Source organism: Tachypleus tridentatus, chromosome 13, assembly GCF_004210375.1.
Source record: "Tachypleus tridentatus isolate NWPU-2018 chromosome 13, ASM421037v1, whole genome shotgun sequence".
Taxonomy (NCBI): Eukaryota; Metazoa; Arthropoda; class Merostomata; order Xiphosura; family Limulidae; genus Tachypleus; species Tachypleus tridentatus.
Genome location: NC_134837.1, coordinates 56,457,920 through 56,480,261, shown reverse-complemented (window position 1 = coordinate 56,480,261; position 22,342 = coordinate 56,457,920). Strand labels below are relative to the sequence as shown.

Below are 22,342 nucleotides of genomic sequence, written 5' to 3'. Positions count from 1 at the left end.
CTTTTTTATTTACTGTTCTGCATTTTAAGAAAAAAGTTTCATAACTTATTTCTATGTAGTAGTAATCAATATACATACATAATGTATAATAATTTAAATATTACTATGTAATAATACAAAATATTAGTCAACTAAAACAGAGCCAAGATCAGGCCAGTTGGATATGGTAACATGAGTACACGTGCACCGCATCAGTGCAAGTTATGTAATGTTAGCCAGGCATGACTATAAGGTCAATATATTAGAAAATAATAAATATATAACATTATGAGACTTAAGCTACTTAGACTAAACACTTGTATTTTTGTGTTATAATATATAGTCATTCAAGCACAAAGAAAAACATAATTTATATTTATTTATGATGGTTACAATGTCAGTCAGTTGACAAACTCCAATTAGGGTATAGAAAATAACATAAAATATAAAGTCTTACTGAAAGCAAATGTTTGTCATGCATTTAGGAGGTTTTACAAATTACACATATAATAATTGAAACTTTTAGGATGAGGAATAATTATTTTAAGACATAATGTGACTCAGACTAGTAACCAAGCAGCCTTCATATTTTCACAAACAAAACGTTAGTAAAAATATTTCATTACAAAATATAATTTTTTGTGTACAAAATACATGGAATATTTGCTAAAAGTCTCCCAAATTTTGTGAAGATACACATACTGTATCAAAAGTTATAGGGTAAATACTTAACATGTGCAAATGTGCATATGAAGTTGTGTATATTACACCAAGCCTGTTGCGAAAAGTTTAATTCAAGTTATTCTTCAGTATCTCAACTTCTTTAACAAGGTATAAATAATCAAAAATTTAATACAGTCCATCTTATTAGTTTACTATTATGCCCTTAGCTATTAATATTTACTCAGAAAACAATAAAGACACAAGCACTAACCATTAAGACACTCCACTAGTAAGTGCCCAGTATGGCCAGATGGTTAGGGTGTTTGATTTGCAACTTGAGGATTGTGGATTCAAACCCCAATCCCACCAAACATGCTTGCCCTTTCAGCCATTGGAGTATTATAACGTGATGGTCAGTCCACTATTCATTGGTAAAAGAGTAGCCCAAGAATCAGCAGTGGGTGGTTATGACAAGTCACCTTCCCTCTTGTCTTTCACTGCTAAATTGGGGACAGCTAGCACAGATAGCCCTAGTGTAGCTTCGCACAGAATTCAAAACAAAGGTATTGCATCAGACAAAATTCACAGACAGCTGTTATGGTACTTGTACAAGTATAATGATTAATCAGTGGGCTGCTATTGGGGGTGCATGCATAACATAAGCTTTAAAACAGCTGATTGCTTTTCCAAACTGATAGCAAAGTTATTTGAACCAAAGTTCAATTATGCCAGAACGAAAATTAGACTATTATTTTCAATGCAATTGTTCCTTTAGCAGCAGAGGAACTGAAGAGAGACTTAATGGAGGTCCAATTCATTTCACTTACAGCAGATGCTTCTAACTGAAAATATGCCAAAATTATACCTGTCATGATGCAATATTTTTTGCTAGAGGAAGGACTGAAAGTAAAACTTTTAGACTTTCAGTTGGTTCCTGGAGTGACATGAGAAATTTTGATGAATTGCTTGGTGTCCACTTTAAAAAAACATGATTTATAAAGAAAAAAATTGTTGCTTACTGTAGTGATAACTACAATACAAATTTTGGAGGTGTAAAGAGAAAGGGAAGCACAATGTATATAGTCAATTGAAGAAGGAACTTGACAGAAATATTGTGGGCATTGGTTGTGGTGCTCATACTGTACATAACTGTCTCCAAACTGCAGTTGATGCTCTTCCTATTGAAGTGGAAAGCTTGGTGGTCAAAATTTACAAGTATTTCTATATTTACACTGTGCACGTTACAAATCTAAAAGAATTCTGTGAGTTTGTAGAAATTGAGTACAAGAAGGTTCTCCAATATGGAAAGACATGATTTCTATTTTTGTTACCAGCTGTTGAGAGAATTCTCCAGATTTATGAAGGACTGAAGTCATATTTTTGTTCACAAGAACAGTCACCATTGTTGAAAAATATTTTTGAGAGTAAATATGGAGGAATGTATCTATGGTTTGTTCATGAACAACTAGGCTTGTTCAACAAAGTGATTTTAGCTATGGAGAAAACAAAAGCAACTGCAAGTGATATTGTTGCAGAATTTAATAAGTTGAAAACCAACCCGAAAGAAAACCGAGATAATAACTTTATTCCCCTCAGTGCAAAAAAAGTAGTGTGCTAGAAGAAGAGGGAGTATCCCAGGTAGACTTGATTAGGAAGGAATTTACCAAATTTTATGATTGCTGCCTGTCTTATAATGAGCTGTGGGAAAACAGTTTTGGTGGTGGGGAATTCTTTGTTTGGATAAAAATATGTTTTCGTGTGGCCCAACATTTAAGCAGCTGCTGAAACAAATTAATAAAATGCTTGGAAATGCTGCAATCAATGTTGATGATATGTTTGATGAAGTTGTTCTTGCTAAATCCTTCTGGTCATCAAAATGTGACGAGTGGAAAGCAAAAGAAACAGGTTGTGAAGAAATATGGGTAGAACTTTTCAACCACTTCAAAGATCAAAGTATTTCTGTACCTAAACTCACCCAGGTTATGGAGTACATTTTTTGTTTACCAAGCACTTGAAAGAGTATTTTCAGTGATGAGTAGTATTTGGTCTCAAGAAAGAGGTCTAATGAATGAATCAAACGGCTGTTGTATTGCAAACTCAATATTGAATTGAGTTGCAGTGAATTCTTTGAAAAACTAAAAACTAAAAGATTTTTTGAAGAAAGGTCATTCAAGTGAAAAATATGAATGGTCACAAAAAAAGTGTTCAGTGAAAAGTAATGAAATTGTGATGTTCCTTGCCTTGTTGAATTTAAATAAATGTTAGAGATATAAACTACTAGTATTCCTTTTTTTTTTGTAACAACATTAAAGCTTAAGGGGAGTTAGGTTATGAAAGCACTTTTTTATTATAGCAGTGCCAGTACCCATAATAACAACTGAAAACTGTCCTACTTTGAGGCTTGGAAATTATGGTAAGCCTGAACACTAATATGTTTTCTTCAAATCTGCTTCAATTTGGCAAAAAAAAATCATATATAGCACAAATGTTCCAGCATACTGGTAACTTTGGTACCATACTAATATAATGAGATGCCTTAACAAACACAACAAATTTTTTTCACTTATGCTATTTTACTAAAACACAAGAGGATCAGTCTATAACAATGACAAACAAACATTAAAAGATCATATGTGGCATTCAACTTCCAGTCAACTAGTAAGTTTTCCACTGTATTAGACAGTGCAGTACAATGTCTTAAACACAAAGAACCCAGTCTCAATTGACATTTTTGCAAAAAGCATGAATTCGGTTTCTGCAGACAACACACCTCCTCATCTTGGGCTCCTTTGAATTGTTGGAAAGGGTTCAGAGAAGGGTAAGTTGGATGATGTCTGAGATCAAAATATTGTTGTATGAGGATAGATTGAGACCTCTGAAATTGTTTTATTTTGAAAAAGGAAGAATTAAAGTGAATATGACTGAGGTGTTTAGAAATTCATAAAATTTTCAAGGGACAAAAAGGAGCTTATTAGCCCATCAAGAATGCCCTGTCCAGCACCCAACTACAAACACACCTTACTACTTATGTATTCATTTAATATTTTCTTGAATCAATTACATTTTCTGCCTCTACCACTCATTAAGGTAGCTCATTCCAAAAACTAAACACTGTTTGAAAAGTAATTCTGTCTAAACTGCAAACAACTCCTACACTGCCAAAATTTTAATTTATAAACCCTTGTCCTGTTGTTTTCACTACTAAAAAAAGATGGATGGATCTGTTTTATTTATACCATTAATAATCTCAAAACCTCATCAAAATTTCCTCTCTAAATAAAACAAGTTTAGAAATTTTAGACTTTCCTCATAGGTCAGTCAATACCCATCATCCCAGGTATCATCCAAGGAAGGGGACCCAAAACTGTACACAGTACTCTTAATGAGACCTTACAAGTGAACTATACAGTAAAATAATGATATCTCTTATCTTTCATCGGATATTTCTATAGATGCTAGCCAAAATCCTATTAGCATTATTGCTAGCTACATTACACTATGTAGATGACTTAAGTGATTTTTCAATCACAGAACCAAGATCTTTTTCTCAAACCACAGTATTTAACGTATTCCCATTTAACTTATAACAAGAATTTGAATTGTGAAAACCTACATGCATTATCTTACATTTCTGATAGTTAAACATCATCTTCTATGTAAATGCATCAAATGATCTGAAACTCCCTGCAAGTCTGCAGCATCTTTGATGCAGTTAACCACTCTAAAAATCTTAATTTCAACTGCAAACTTCAAAATTTTGTTAGTCATTCCAGAGTCTATGTCATTAATATAATTAACAAACAGCAGAAGACACAATATCGAGGCACATTACTTGCAATTCTTTTCCAGTCAGATCTAACTACATTTATTATTACTCTCTCTTTTCTACTACTCAGCCAATTTTCTATCCAAATTAATAACCTTTCCTCCACGTTCACATATTTTATTTATGTAACAAGTCTTTTATTTGTATCAAATGCTTTATGAAAGTAAATTTAACCAAATTCACAGTATTTCTTTCATCAACTCTTGAACTAACATTTTCAAAGAATGTCAAACAAGATTTTCCCTTACTGAATCCAAGCTGTCTCTTCGATACTATATCAAACTGTTTTAGATGACTTTACTCACACTCCTCAAAACTTTTCCAACACTGATATAAGACTATCAGGCCTATAATTGCCTGAACAATATTTATCACCTCCTTTATATATTGGATTAACATTAGCCAACTTCCAATCTTCTAATATACTCTTTCACTAATTACTGACCTATAACAATATTAGCTAGTGGTTCAAATATAAAATCTTTAAGTTTCTTTAAAACTCTAAAATAAAAGTTGTCTGGTCCAGGGGGGGGTTATAAATTTTTAGGTTTTCCAACCTTTCTCTTACAACTTCAGAACTTAAACTTATCTCTTTTACATCAGTATTTTTGCCATATGTTAAGCATTCTGGTTGAAATATAACACTTGTATCTTCCTTTGTAAAAACTGAAGATAACGTATAATTTAACAAGTTTGCCATTTCATAACCTTCTAAGATCAGCTCCAGAATATCATTTTCAAGAAGCCCAATCCCCATCATGACATTTTTTTTTTTTGCTTACAGACCATATATCTAAGAACTTCTCGCTGTTTGATTTAACTCTCTCAGCCAACCATCTTTCATATACAGTTTTTGCCATTTTAACCTCCTTTTTAACCAGCTCTCTTGATTTTGTATAGTCCTTCAAGCCCTTGTTATTTCCATCTCTTGTAGGTTCCATCACCAGTTGGTGTATCAAAGCAACCTGAACAATTTCCAAAAACCTTTACCCTTCTCTGTCAGACTTGAAAATTTCCCAGTCAGTACCTGTGAAATTAAAATTTTCCATAATAACAACAACTTTTTTCGGCTACCATTCCGATATAATTATACAGTTTCTCATTACCTTTCACTCAATGACCTAGTGGTCTATAACAAGTTCCAATTACAAGACTTTATACCCACTAATACTAACACTAACTGACTCAACCTTGGTGTTATTTTTTTCAATATGCTCTGACTAAACAGCATACAATTCACTCCTCCACTCTTTTTTGATACTCTATTTGTAGTAAAAAAATCTATAACATGGTATTTTCAAAAACATTTCTCTGATCAAAATTGAGTCCAACCAAGTCATAGTGATATCCATAATATCAAAATCCTCAGTTTCCACAACTGCTTTGAATTCACTAATTTTATATCTAATACTCCTAGCATCACAATAGTAACAAATAATCATATATTTTAAAGTACATTCATGTTTTGTGTCTGTTGTACATTTTTCTGTCAGTTATATTTCCCATTTTATTTATGTCATAACCCTCAACTTTGTCTTGACCTAGTTTAAATCTGAATAGTACAAGGAATTAATAGCATTGATGCATCAGTTTCTTTTCTGTTTAAAGAAAGAAAAGGTAAGACTAAGGAACAAACAAGTTTAACAGAAGTCAAGCCACTAAAACAGCTTTATTTTTCAAACAGTCTTTGGAATGGGTAACTTTCATAAGTAGGAGATGCACTTAATTTAAGGGAGTTTTTGAGGTTTGATAAATATTTGAATAATAAGGGATGGCTTTCAGTGTATTAATTTTGTTTTGGCTTTAGTATAGTGGATGGGATAGACTAGCTGGACTCACAGCCCCTTTGTTGTTTTTAAGTTACATAGATGATATATGCACATATACAGGATGGCCTGTAAGTCCCTACCCATTCATATGTTATTATGTTATATTCAATTATGCATGTATTATAAATTTGTTTCTTTTTTTTTTCAGGGAAATATGGCCGATGTAAGGCCATTTACATTTGAAAAGCATATTGTGACAAGTATTATACAGCACTAATGAGGGACAACACACAGATACATTGGATACATAAGATATATAGATGGGTAGGAACTTACGGGCCACCCTGTATGTATTTGTAATAAATAGGCAAAATAGTACTTTTGTAGCAATAAGTACGAATGTGACACAATATCAGAAAGTAGAAAATAAAGTCAAAAGTATGGCCTAATTTCTGTTACATTTTCATAACTACTCTCATTTATCAGCATTGACTGTTCATGAGATAAGATGGGTTCAGAAATGAAGCAGTTACCATTATTCTCCATACATACGTATTTTGACCAGAAAATTACTAATGAGCATTCTGCAGTTATTCAATCCATCAATTATGCAAAATTAAAAGCTTTTCTTTGGAAACTTGATACAGACGTTGGGCATCAGCCTTAACTTACAGGATTCAGCAATACATTTGATCCATTAATATTTTCATTCTGTTGTTACTGCTGACAAGAAAAGCAAATAAGCTAAATAAATATAAAGTAGACCTATATTCCCTTCACTCTTGCATCTGTGGTTCCAATTAAAGCTTAACGCTTTATCAAAATTTATGACATTAAACTCATAATAAAGTTCAGTAACTGATTCTCAACATCATTACTAAATTTTAAGTCTGGATACAATTGCATTAAACAAAGAAAAATAATTTGATAAAATGCTACACAAAGCGCAAATTTTACTCCACAAAATAATGATTATATAAAAAGGCTATGATTGTACTCTACACTGATTCTAGTTTTTTGTATTCTGTTCATTTCATTTCCACGCTAATTAGAGATCTTTGCCACTTTACTGACAAGGTCGACCGACACACATGTAAATACTACAACTTTTAAGTTAGAACGGTCCACCTTGGTACGTACTAACATAATAATTCTGAATCTAAACAATTTTATTAAGGCGTTTTCCTGGTTACCGAGTAACGAATCATTATCTCATTTAGCATACATTTTAATTAGATTTTTTAATTGAATATTTATTTCATATAATTATAACGTATCAGCAGTAAACAAATAACATATTTCATTTCTACTCCGAGCTTTGATAGCTAGACTTGAGGCCTGGCATGGCCAAGCGCGTAAGGCGTGCGACTCGTAATCTGAGGGTTGCGGGTTCGAGCCCGCGTCGCGCTAAACATGCTCACCCTCCCAGCCGTGGGGGTGTATAATGTGACGGTCAATCCCACTATTCGTTGGTAAAAGAGTAGCCCAAGAGTTGGCGGTGGGTGGTGATGACTAGCTGCCTTCCCTCTAGTCTTACACTGCTAAATTAGGGACGGCTAGCACAGATAGCCCTCGAGTAGCTTTGTGCGAAATTCCAAAACAAACAAACAAACAAGCTAGACTTGAGTCAGAATCAGTCACACATTGGTAATTTTACAAACATTTTACTTGGTTTCTTATAATATCAAATAACAAAAACTCTAGAAACCTTCTCACATCTTTTGTGACAAATGGTTGCATTTTGAAAAGTCAAAATTAATGCCAATAGTGAAAAAAGACGAACATGAAATGTTTTTAGGCATTCTCTCCATCTTCGTTACAATTCTGAATTTCATGTCTTTTCGTCTTACATCTAGTTTTATAAATATTCAAGAGTGTAGCACTAGAAAATAATCAATTTATTAAATGTTCTGCTCAATTACCGTAATAAGACAATTTTATGCTATGTATATATGAAAATTAAAATATATATATATATATATATATCTACAGATTTGTTAAATTAAAATTTTATTGGTAGAAGTGAAAGTTGTAATTTAAAAAATATGAAACAATAACGTAATAGAATATAAAGATGATGCATAAAACACTGTAATGATCAACTGTTACTGTTGAAATGCTACATAGTTTATTAAAAAACCTTTATAACCTATGTATGAGCTTTCGGTAGGTTTATCTTTTTCTTTCAGGAGCAAATGCTATAATGAATAATACGATAACGAGGAATCTACATTGATAATAATAAGGCTTGGAGATGGATTGAATGGGTAGCGAAAAAATTTTATTACTATGTTAAATTTTTATCAAGTTAAAACGTTATCCATTCAAGTTCTTTCCAAACTTTAATGAATAATCTTATTTACAATACTCAAGTTTGTATTTAAGCCACCAGGTGACAATTATTATGACGGGGAGATTTGGGTGAATCGTTGTGTGTTTATAGATGAAATTTGAAAAGTTTATCGTCAGTTTATGGATCAAAGGTAAAACATGAAATTTATTTTCTTGTTTTGATGGTTGATCACTGTAACTTATACTGTGCAACGTGTAGTTGATTCTTAGTAATGTAAAACAATAAATACAACATTTACGTGGAAATAGTATGGGTAACACTAACGACAACGGTGTAACTTACACTGTAACGTAACTATAAGAATAACTTGTAAAGTTGTAGTTATGTTACTTGTAATAGTGACTAGTGTAAATGCAAGTTATAACCACAGTTATGCGAGATTGTTCTTTCGTTGTTTGTACCCGAAACTTTCATTTTTGTAAAGTGTAAAACTTAAAACCAATCTAAGTCATCCCTACACAGGCAGTGCTACTCTCTTGCCTGATATTACAACAATAATGGTGTACCTATGTACTCAATGGGTGTCCAGTGTTTATGGGTACGCCATGACTAGACTTGTACTCACAGGTATTTTTAATATTTAAAAAACCCATTAGTTTCATGATATTAGAGTGGGGCATTGGAATATATTGCACAGCAACTGGTTGTCTCATCTTTAGTAATCTTTTATATTACGAGATGAGTAGAAAATTATTCTCTTACATGAGGTTATGTGAGTAGCAACAGCACATTGCTACTAGTAGGGTAAGTAAGACTTCAGGTTGTTTCTATAGAAACTTGGAATACAAGTCTAAAGAGGTTATAATGTCATTCTACAAGTTATAGGTTAGACAACACTTGGAGAACAGTGTTCATTTTTGGGTTCCTCATTTTAGAGATATATTGTTGGAAGGAGTTTATTAGAGGGCTGCTAAGATTGTATCAGAGATAGAAAGGTTGTCACATAAAGACTGTATAAGATTGTGAAAGGAATTGATACTGTTGATGCATCGCTTGATAAATATTTGAATGATAAGGTTTGGATGAGTTTATATATGTATATATTTTAGTTTACTGGATGAAACAGCCTAAAAGGACCAACAGGTCCCTTGTCTTTAAATGTTATAATAGTTATATTTACTGTATACTGTGGCATGGTAGTATATTTTTTCTCCATACAATCATATTTAAATTTTTTTATTGATATTTTCAAAGCTGTTTTATTAGAAAATGGTCAAACTACTTAATGCAGTTCCATTAAGGTGGCAATCAAGACCTGTACAAAACTAAGGGAAATGATTGAAAATTAAGAAATGGATAATCTATTTTTAAGGGATGATACCTTCTTAGCAACAATAACTTTTTGAGATGGGCAGAAAAATTTCAATATCTACTAGTGGTTATTTTATTTACATGCAGAAATGAAAATGTGAGCTTTTTTTATTCATAAATTCCTCAAAAATGTCAGTAAATGACAATATTGCTTCTAAAGTATTTTTGAGTCAAATTGTTCAAATGTAGTAAAATTTACTTTGAAATTTGGATTTAAAGAAATTGTTCAGGAAAAAATGATAGTGATAAAATATGAAAAGTCAGAGGAAACCCTTTTTTCAGACTTAAGCTACAATAACTTAGAATTAAATTACTTTTTAAATCCTAAACTGTTGTACATGAAAGTTTATCATACACACAAATGTTGCAACTCAGTATGAAACCTGTAACAGGCTAAACACCAGTATGTGGTATTATTATGGGATGCTCAATATCTTAACCCTATGTCAGTGCCATCATTTTTAAGCCCCTTCTGTGCATATTTATTGAGCTACATTCAAAATTTATTTAAACCACTGTAATATGAATGTATTTTAATTAAATTACTAAAACACTTAAAAAAGCAATTAAAACTGCACATTTTTCTCATGATCAGCTTATGGTTACTAGTATAAACTTTGAGTTTTTATACATAATACTGTGAGAATGTAATAAATATTGTTGGCATAGAAGGTCAAATAAAAGCTCTATCTGTTTTCCATTAACATCTGGAAAATTTCCAAGAATTTTTCAAATGAGGGTTTTACCTTCTAATATTTCTTAGCTTGGATCAGCCATGCTCACTTGCAAAGTCAAAAATGTTGCCAGGTGACAGTTTAACCCTGAATGGCATGCTTACAACCAATAAAAAGAGGAGATTTTTCACTGTTAACTTGTAGCTTGAAGAAACTTCTACCAGTGTATGGATTTGTAGCATGAGATAGAAAAGAAGTTTTATTTGTTTTATCTTAAGGTGTATCTCAAGCTTGACAAGTATTTCTCTCTTTATATATGGATCATGTTGCTAAACAGTTAGATTGCATTTATATTTTAATTAGTTATGTATTATTTACGATAAAATTTTCAAATATACTTTTAACTCTATATAGTTTGATTTGTGGAAATGTCTAAGCAAGATAGCATAGTTTGCATGTGCAAGCATTAGCAAACAAATCTGTTGACAACCTTTGTCTTATAACAACTATTACAACCACAGGGTCATGTTGGCATTAACAGATTGACATACCTGCATCAAGAATAAAAGATAAAGAATTTGAAAGGAAAACTAAAATTAAACTAATTGAAAAGATAAAGATGTGGAAATGTGCATATGAGAAACAAAAGAGATTACAAAACAATTGATAAACATTTAGAATGCATCTACATTTTTTTCCATTTCTTAGATTTAATAATTTCATTGCATTGCACATTGATGATAATATCTAGAGTTAATGATATAAAAAAATGACACAGAAAATAAAAATTAAACATTTACTTAAAAAAAAACATTTAATATTCATTTAGGTTCTAGAGATTATGCAAATGAAATTTGAAAACCAGAAGATAAATAGTATTTCTATACTTGAAATGAAGATCACATTGCCTGTGAACTATTCTGATGCTTAGTGTACATAACTACATTAAATAACAATCATGGAAAAATTCAGAATTAAATGTCTTATATTTCTAAAACTGCATAATTTTAGGATCATGCAATACAAATTTAAAACTATTTTGCCAATAAGATTCATTTTTATAAAGAACTTTCATGAGAGTTGCATGCTTGTAATGTAAGTAGGTCATAGTCATATGGTTAAGGTCAAAAGTTAAACTCTTTCATGATTTAAGGTTTATTTCCATATCAGTTACCTGTTGCAATGATATTATGTTCAATTTTCCAGACAATTTGGTATTATTTTACAAGCTCATAAGCATATTTACAACAATATTAGCACCTTAATATGATTACTTATTCACCCTATAGAGTATGCTCTGCCTCTTGAAGTTTAATGAATGTGCTGTAACAGTGTATGGCTTGCAAAACTTCCATCTGCACAGCTGCAGTCAAAGGGTTAAGTGTTATAACTATGCAGTTATTTAACTGCTCTTAAATCACCCAAAGGAAATTAATGATAACACATTTTGTTAGTCAAAGGTACACTAACCCAGAGTACAAACCTAGTATGTTTGGACATTCTTTTTGTTATCCATTTAACTTATCACTAAATGGTATAAGCTTACCATATCTCAAGTTATCTGATGTCCTCTCTTTGAAGAAAATTTCTGTAGTTTCCAGACATGTAATTTAACACACAAGTACTTTACACATAGAACTAAAAGAAACATTTACCAATAAGCCAAATCTTAAATAACCAAGGGAAATGAATAATCATAACTAATTTTATTGATTAGGCAAATTAACATCTAATGATAAACCTAATAAGTTTAAATTTTAATATTCTTCATAGTTTAAACTTTAAGTCAAAAAACATAAAATTAGAATGACAGCAATTTTTTTTTTGTAAAATAAACTTTTGGTAGCTGTAATGTTATCTTGCATTTGAAAACCATTAGGGAATAAATAAGAATAAAACTGTAAAGTTTATTCAGAGAATATAGTATTATCATGTTAACAAATAATGTTTTCATTTTCACAAACTTGGTATGATACCAGTAAACTTTTTAAAAGTTAGCTGTATAACACTGTAAACAGATGTTCATTATTTTTTTATATAAAAGAATAAACTTCTACAGTAATTGTACAATAGATTAGATTAATCAGTGTTGACCATATGATTCTAAAATAACTCAATACGTCAAAAGTTAAAATCATTGATATATTTTGTATATTTGTCTCACTCAGGTTATAATTCAGTAATTTCAACCTTGTATTTTTGTTTCTGATATGGTACATGTGTAAATAATTTTTTATGCATACCACAAGTCTTTTATATCCCATCATTTAGAAATTTACTAATTCCAATGCATCTCATACAACAACCCTCCATGAAGAAGAGTGTAACATACATACTCTGACACATATTACTTCCTCTCTTCAGTTCTACTGAACTGTCACTTTTTGCTTGGCAGTGTTCAGACAATTTTTTCCCTCAGTGTGGATTCCTGTTTGTGGTGAGAGGACCTCCCAGGGAAGGTTGTGTTCTTTCAGTTTACCTCTTCTGGGATCTAGACATTCATCCATATGTTTGCTGCATGTGGTGACCCATGAAGGGGAGGAGAGGATCCTGGTGGTTTAGGGGTCCAACTCTAGCACACCACTTTGACCTTGAATTCCTGTTGATAAGTAGCCTTGAGGTGGCTTCCGTAGGGTCAATCAGCTGGTCAACTTGGGCTAGGGTCAACCAAGTATCAGAGTTGGATTTTCACCAACAGGTGTTGTGGACATTGTATCTGATGCTGGTGTTTGGGTATAGTGCCCAAGAAATCCTGGCATTGTTGCAATGTTCTTGTTTGGCATTGTTGTGCATACCCTCATAGGGCTTCATGGTGGTTGGGGTCACTGGGCACAAAAAATTCTTTTTTTTATAGATCTTCCCAATAAAAACTTAAATAAAATAGTGAATAAACAGTCCACAGGTAAACAACCACATCTTGAAGATTCTGAGCAGCAATCTTCAAAATCTGTAACATCTGTTGTACCTCATTTTCTTACACTACATTCTCTTTCAGACAGAGCTTCAGGGCAAATGTCTCCTGTTTTTATTCAGAAGGGACTAGAAGGAATTGCTGGCTCTCCAAAGTCAGTCTAAAAGCTTTGCTATGTTGACATATTTGTGGAAACATCCACATCTAAACACAGTGAACTCCTTTTACATTCAAAGGCAATTGGGGATATTACTATTGAGGTTATGCCTCATGCTACTTTGAATTTGTTATGAGGAGTTATTTTTGAGAGGAATTTGAAGAACATCATTGAGTCGGAGATTCTTGCTGGTTTTTCCACCAAAGGAGTTTCTGCAGTGAGACATATCTCCACTAACAAAAATGGAATTAGGATGTCGACCAGTGTCCTCATTTTAACAGTTACATTACTGCATCCACCTGCCACCATCAAAGCAGGTTACCTTAATTGTATGGTATGGCCATACATTTAAAACCTTCTCGAATGTTACCAGTGTCAGCGGTTTGATCGCACGAAAACATCATGTTTCCTTATGTGCTCATTGTGGTAGCAAGGACCATGATGCCTATGAGTGCAAAACAGACCCTCATTGCATAAGTTGCAATGGCTCTCACCCATTGTACTTTCTTTATTACCCTAAATGGTTGGAAGAGAAAGAGTTGCAGCATTTGAAAATGATTTATAACATTACTTGTCCTGAGGCTCAAAAGTTGATGAATCAACTTTAGCACACATATCTGTCCCTTACATACATTCCAACAAATCCCAAGATCCACATCATTTAGTTCTGGATACAGGCATTTCCATGGGTACATCTTCTTCTCCCACCCCAAGATGCAAAATGATCATTCATTCACGTTCTCAGTTGCTGGAATCCTCTTCCAGCAACAAAGACTTGCCCAATTGACCCAGGACAGGATCCATGGAGGTAGACAGACCTCCCTCAAATGAAGAAAAAAAAAAAAAGATGTGGTTGTAAACAGAAGGGCTCTTCAACCAATTTGCTTACACATAAATGAAAATGGCCACTTTGATACAATTTAACTGTTAAGGTCTATGTTCTTATATGGACGACATCAAAGCACTGATTGCTTCCTACCATCCTGCATTTCTTTCCTTACAGGAAGTATTTCTGAAACCTGCTGATAGATTCACCTTTGGCAGTTTTCTTTGTACAGAAATGACAGGCTGTGTGATGGATGAGTGCATGGAGAAGTGGCACTGTTGGTTGATCAGCATGTGCCCACCCTGTCTTTACCCCTCGACACACCCTTGGAGGCTGTAGCCATCCATGTTTCCTTGGGTTGCACTATCACTGTTTGTTCTCCCTACCTGTTGCCTGGAGAGCCCTATGATCAGTCAGACCTTGATGCTCTCATTGAACAGTTGCTGTCTTCATTTTTAATCTTGGAGGACTTTAATGGACATAATCTGTTCTGTGGAAGTGTTGATATTGATGGGAGGTGTTGCTCCGTTAGTGTATGCTGTCCAATCACAATCTTTCTCTTTTTAATATTATTTCTTAGACTTATTTTCATGCACCTAGTCAGTTCTTTACTGCTATTGATCTCTCAATTTGCTCCCCTTTACTATTCTCCCACTTCACATGGAAGGTTAGCAATAACCCACGAGGCAGTGACAATTTTCCTGTAGTTTTGAGAGAGACTGACTTTAGTCGATGCCACTCAACCATCGTGACCTGGTGGAAGCTGAATCAAGCCAACTTGCCATCTTTTACTGCTCTTGCAGAACTTGATCCTGCCATCATCTATGAGCCACCAATAGACGACTGGGTGGCAGCAGTAACTGATTGTATTATACTGGCAGCTGCTTAGTGTATTCCTAAAACCTTGACATGTTTTCCATGATATCTTCATTCGTGGTGGAATTCTGCCTGCCAAGTGGCACAGAATGTTCAAAAATGGGTCTGAGATACTTTTCATAGGTATCCCACACTCTCGAACCGCATCGCTTACTAGTAGGCTTGTGTACATGCTCGGTGGGTGAGATGTCAAACCAGAAGGAATCTTGGTTTAAGTTCACAACCAGCACGTCTTTAATCACCAGTTTCAAAGTCATATGGGACAAGATTCAAAAGGTCAGAGCAATGTAGTTCTTTCCACCTCTCGATCTTGCTCTCTGATGGCCAGGAAGTAGCTGATACCTGGAGTATCACCAAACGTCAAGGTGAAAGTTTTTGTCAGGTATCTAGTGCTTCTGCTTCATCCTTCACTTTCTTAGCCTTCAAGTCTCAGACAGAGCAATCATTTCTTTCCTTCTGAGCTGATTGTCTCTATGACTATAATCACCTCTTTTCACTTGTTGGAACTCAAACTGGCCCTTCATTGGTCTGGGTCACTGGTCTATGGCTCTACCAGGACCTTGGTCTTGAAGATGCTGGACCTGGACCCTGTTTATCATCAGGGACTTTGGCTCTGCACTGGGGCTTTCTGCATTTCCCTAGTTCAGAGCTTATGCACAGAGTCTCATGAATCTCCTATACATCACTACCATTTGCAACTGTCTTTACTGTATGCTTCAAAACTTTAATCCTTACCACAGCATCCCACCTGGTGTTGTGTTTTCTCCTTCGATGGGCCATGATTTTTCACAACAGATGATCTGCCATTGCTTCTTTTGGCCTTTGTATCCAGGCGCAGTTGGATGAATTTGGTCTGTCTTCCAATAACATTGCTGTATCCACTGGTCAGCCCATCTTACTAAGGCTTATTACAATCCCCAAATGTGATCTTTCTTTAAGTCATCTAAGAAAAGCAGATACTCCTGATTAAAAGTACTGTCTGTTATTTGCTGAACATCTTTTGAAACATCCTTCCATTCCTATTGATACCAATGGTTTGAAATCAGGTGACTGTGTGGGCTCTGCCATGGTTTGTCATGGTTCTGTGGTTGTGCGCAGAGTTCCCTCTACACTTTCTATGTTCCCTGCTGAACAATATGCCGTTTCTCATGCCCTGGATTACATAGAAGCTAAGCAGTACTCAAATTGCACTATTTATACTGACTCGCTCAGTTCTCTTCTGGTTGTGGAATTGCTTCACATTAGTTCTCATCTTGTTCTTATTGATAATCAAAACTGACTGGCCCATTTCTCTTTAACATCTACATCTATTCAGTTTTTCTGGGTATCAGGCCATGTTGGTATTTGGGGAAAGGAGTTCACCAACACCACAGTTAAATCTGTCTGCTCTGGCATTATCACTGCTATGCTTGTTCCATACATGGCCTATGGTCCTGTATTCAAGGCTCGCTCTGTGCCAGTTGGCAGTCGACTTTGAGTGAACAAGGTGAAAACAAACTTTTCCAAATAAAACCCCTATTGGACTTTGGCTGTATTGCTTCTGTAAGGATCAGAAAGAGGAAGTTGTTCTAACTGGACTATGCATTGGTCACAGTTTTTAACTCATTGTTTTCTTTTATCTGGGACTGATGCACCGGTGTGTTGTCTGTGTAACATTCAAGTCACAATAAGGCATATTTTACTGTCTTGACATCGCTATTTAACTCTCAGCTTAAGGCACCATTTTAAACATGTTATGTCCCAAGGTTTATCCATAATGTTAGACAATGTTATTGGCATTAGTGACACTCTCCTACCTCATGAATGTTTTAGTTTTTAAAGGCCATTAATATTTGTAATGCTATTTGAGTTTTTAATTTATAAGTTAGACCCTTTTTTTTAATATGATTCTGTTTTAAGAATGAAAGTACATCTAGTTTCGATTTGAAATTAGAAAATGGCCATAATGTCAAATAACTTGAAACCAGGACTGGAATGGCTAACTTCAGGTGGCTAACACTGGTGCTTGAATTACCCATTAGTCATCCTGGCAAGTTATAATAATTAAAATTTTGCTACAACTATTTTAAAACTTGTATTAATTTGCCTTCTGAAAATGTCCATCACATCAAATAACTTGAAACCAGGGAAGGACAACTTCAGTTGACTAATGCTGATTTTTGAACTTACCCGTTAGTCATCCTGGCAAGTTATGTTAATTACAGTTATGCTACAGAAAGTCTTTTACCACTTGTATTATTGTAGTTTTTTTCTTACTGCTGTAGACTGGATTTAATACAATTTAGGTTTTTAATTTGAAAAATTAAACTGTTTTGTTTTATATTAATTTCTGTTTATGAATTTTAAAAATTTTACTTTAACTTTTTACTGGATGTTTGGCACAGATAGCTTAGTTGCTTTGCACCATTAAACATCAAAACAACCAACCAAAATTTTTTTTCTATACTGAAGAAGTATTTTACTTCAACATCATTCCATATCTTTGTTTTTCTCTTCTCATTGTCAGAAACTTATATTTTGTGTTGTAATAAAATAAGTATATATATATGTATATGGGTTGTGTTCACCAGCTGTCAATTAAAGGCTTTTATTGATACTTAATAGTATGAATACATGCTGTGTTATTGATGGGCTTAGGATTCTTCTGTAGTAGGTGCCTGTGACTTCTCGGTGATAAATTCAAAGGTAAATAAACAGTGAGCTTTCCAGTTGTTTTTGAAGTAACATTATGTGTGTATATATATATATATATTCAAACGTATATGCATGTGAAAAAAAATTCTTTTAACTATAGAGATGATAGGATTGTCATAAGCACAATGTATATAATGAAACTTTGTAGAATGAATGGCAGTTGCAGTTGCTGTTCATTCTACAAAGTTTCATCATGAATACTCTGCCTAAACAATCTATCAAAGAATATTATATACATAATGTTCTTATTCTTGTCAAAAGTCCACTTAGGCCTATTCAGTTGCTTTAGAATTTCAGTTGACAAGCCAAACTACCTTTTGCTATTTGTATTCCATATGTAATTAACTTGCACTGTCAGTGAGTTATCACAGTTGTATACTGCTTTTTCAATAATTATTTGGTCCATAGATTTCAGATATTACCTGTTCATTTTGTCAAAGTACACTCAGACTGGTTCAGTTACTTTAGAACTTGCTTTGATGAAATAAATTATACTTCTTGTCTGTTTTAAACTGTAAGTTTATCTCTTAACACCTTAAATGCCAGGTCTGTCTTTCCTCTGGCAGTTAACTTCATGCCACAGTTTGCCTCAGCTGTGACTTTACTTTCTTCTGTTATTGTCTTTGTTTGTCTAATGTCTCCCTCTCATGTCATACTATTTATAAGTTTATTACTAAATCATTTGCTCGCTATATTCACGCATGGATGACTTATAAGCACAACTTCAAATAAGTATCTGCTTTTGATTCTTTTGGGATCCTACCACTAGCCAGTGCCTGTCAGATGCAGTGCAAGACCTTCTATCTCAACAGGCCATCGAACCTGTTTATAATCTTTATCCAAGCTGTTTGTTTTTGTGAAGAAAATTAGAGACTGGTGGCCTGTAATAGATTTGTCCCACCTCAATCAATTTCTCCATCTGCATCATTTAACCATGGGGTTGTTTCTCATCCTCAAGTGGCCTTTTACTCCAGGTTTATGGAAGACCAAGATGGCTGTCATAAATGCCTATTTGGATATCCTGATATCTTGTAAGTTGTGTTCCTGTCTTTGGTTTGTTCATCATAGGTGGTGTATCAGTTTTTCCCATTGCATTCCTCAAGAACTCCTGAAGGTGGCTGAAGTGGATTGGCAAATGAAGTTAGAAAAGGCATTCCTGTGACCTTCCCAAAATCTTGTTTATTTTGGTGTTTTTTTCAACACCTATCTTAATTGGGCCAAACTTTGTCCTCTTTGACTTCATTTGATGGAACGTTTAGTTCTACATGATCTTACTGTTCTGTTTATCATAGCTCATAAGGTTTTATTGCTTTGGGGGATGTGGTCTTCGTGGTTTGGTTTGTTTTGAATTTTGCACAAAGCTTGGCTCTTCATGACTGGTGGAATCTTGTAAGAGATCCTTTGATGGTTCTTATTATCCTTCCTTATCCCTTTGTAGATGATCTGCATTTTTGTTCAGACAAAACTCAATGTCAGTTGGTGTCCCACTTTCTTCTCCTTATTCGGTTTTCCACATTTTCATGAACTCATCCCTTCATGGATAGGGGAGACAAAGGTTAATCAACAGGAAGCTTTTGGGTGTTAGTTTGTGATTGAGAGGTCTTATCATGTCAATATCTTGTAGCTTTTCACTGTTTGTTGTGCTTTGGTTCAGTTTCTTCTTCTTGCTGGAAATCATTTGTTAATGATCCATTCCAACAATTCTACTGGGTTGCTGATCTCAATCACTAGGTTGGCACCTGTTCTTGGTCTTTTTGTATTCATATGTCATATCTTCTTTTTAGGACCCACATACTAGGTATCAATATCATGGAGTGTTATGTCCCAGGTGCTTTCAATCTTGTCATGGATCAGTTTTCCCATCTTGACAATATTTATCTGATGGAGTAGTCTCTTGATTTTTTTGTTTTCAAGAGGTTTTGACATGGCTCTCAACTATAAATTACTTCTGGCTGTCAATGATTTCATCCAAGATTTTACAACCAAATACCTATCTTTCCATTGGATTTTTTCACCTGGTGATTTTGATCATCCATACAACTTTGAGTCAAGTCTGAATTATTCTTTAATGACCAGTTAAGCTATAGCTTCTGTGGTTCTCCAGCTTAAACTTATCCCTCCATTACAATTCTTTTTATGACTCTATCCCTTCTTTGTCATCTTCCTTTTGGAAGATCCAACTTGTCCAGACAGGCAACTTTTTTTGGCTCATTCTATTTGTCCTTTCTTCATGGAAGTTTATCAGAGTAAATAGAACATGCTCTGCTATTGGTTTATGTGTTTATGGTTTTTCTCCTGCTCTACCCACCATTCCTTATATTGTAGATTTCCTTACTTGACTTTTCAGTCGAGAGGCTTCTGCCTCATCAATCTTGTGTTACCAAGTGACATTGTCTCACACTTATTATTTATCCCAATACTTTAGGGGATTTACCTCTCCTATGTTTTCCTGTTGATGCACTCTTCTGGATTAATCATCAGCCTCGGCAGGCTGCCCTTCTGAATTTGGATGCTTATGTGGCCTTTTACTTCATCACTTTTCCTCTGTTCGAACCACTTTCCACATATTCCTTATTTCACCTTTACCTTGAGATTTATTTCCTTGCCTGTTAATGTCAGAGGTCTGATTTAATTGCTTGTTTTACCTCTTTGTTATCATTCGTCATATCTTCTCCTTTATATCCAGATTGCTCTTTCCTCCTCAAAACTTCAGTGGCTTGTTAGTGTAACTTCTGTTTTTTGTATATTTTCCTTCCTTCCATTTCCCTTTATCTTTAGCCTGAGTCAGGTAGATTTCTTTGTCCTTTACATGCTCTCTGCTGTTATATTGCCTGTATGTCTTCTTTTGGTGGTGCTCATTCCCACTTCTTTATTCCTTGATAGCTGTCCTCTGTGATCTTTCTCTTCCATCCTCATCAGTTGCATTTGGCTTTCATTAGACTTATTCCTCTTTATCACTTTCTTTCCTTACTTTGTTTATGGTATTTACTCATCGTATTCATCACATTACCTTTTCAATGGAGTCTCATCTTCATTGCCCTTGAAAAAAAATTCTTCAGTTGGACATTTTGACTACTGCTTGTACATTCATTTACTATTTTCATAGGATCTTGATTTCTTTCTCATTGGGCTATCATCTTCTGGCTGTAGCTCTTCTTCAGACTTTAATGAAACTTTGACTGAATTAATTATTTTTTATTATTCTTTATTTATTTACAGGGGCTTTTTTCTTTTTTTATTATTACTCATTGTTTGGATCCCATTGTGTGGCAAGTGGTGCTTGACCAAGTATTCTTTAACAAACCAAATTCTCTCTATTAGGCCATGTTCACTTACATATGTTTCCATGCCCATGCTGTGCACACTGCAGAGATGGATATTCCAAAAGATCTCTTCTAGGTTTATCCTCACAATGGAATTGCTTCATGAGTTTGCCCTTCCGAGACCATACTAACTCATGGATTGCATGGATAAAGCAGAAGAGGATAACTGCCCATTCTTACTGTGTATTGTATTGAATCAATTATTATGGTCTGCTTTTAAAAATAGTGTTTTGTGGTCATCCATTGTACTGTCTCAGAACTTGTCATTCCTTTGAACCTTCCACTGTGTTCTCCCTCCTCTTTTCTTCTAGTGGAGTTTGAAAGCTCTTACCATTTTCCAGTCCTGAGCAGCTGGGGTGGTGAACTGTGGAGGCATTGTTCTGAATGGGTTAATGAAATACAAATGAAACATAGAAATGATTATAAAATCATTCAGTTGAGAGAAGGGAGGTGATATTCTTCTGGTTCATATGATATGATATTCTTCAACATGAAATAAAAAAAATGAGAGTGAGCTATCAAAATTTCAGTTCATCCCTTTAATTTGGATCCTTCATCCTATCCCATGTGGGTATCATATCCAGTAGCTAGATTTCAACTTAGAGGTGAACCAATTGACATACATCCTCACACATATTACAGGTTTCTATATTTATTTTTCAGTAATGCTTTTGTTATTTCAGTCATGTTGTGTGTTACAGTGGGGAGGTACTTATAGGTCTTTCCCTTTGCTATCTCTCGGTGCCTCTTATTCCAAAGATGTCACTCTGCTTTCAGTTTTGAGAAAGATGGCTTACATTATACAGATATGTTATCAATACTGGATGTTGGGTTTGCAGATCAAACTATCACTTTCTCATATTAATATGTGTCTCAGTAAAGGGTCAAGGAGTTATAGATTCCCTCTAGTCTCATGAACTGGAGGTGAAGATGATATGATCCTTTTTCCTGCCACCATAAGATGGTTTTGAATTATAGTT

The 22,342-nt window shown here is 34.2% G+C and overlaps 1 protein-coding gene across 1 annotated transcript in view; it reads left to right on the top strand.

Annotated features, from left to right (window-relative positions):
* Positions 1–8,620: 8,620 nt before the first annotated feature.
* The window catches only part of LOC143236143 (synergin gamma-like), a 61,035-nt gene continuing 47,313 nt past the window's right edge, over positions 8,621–22,342 (top strand). The window contains exon 1 of the mRNA XM_076474430.1: positions 8,621–8,720. Coding sequence (XP_076330545.1) covers positions 8,710–8,720 — 11 coding nt within the window. The 5' untranslated portion in view covers positions 8,621–8,709. The remainder of the gene's footprint in view (positions 8,721–22,342) is intronic.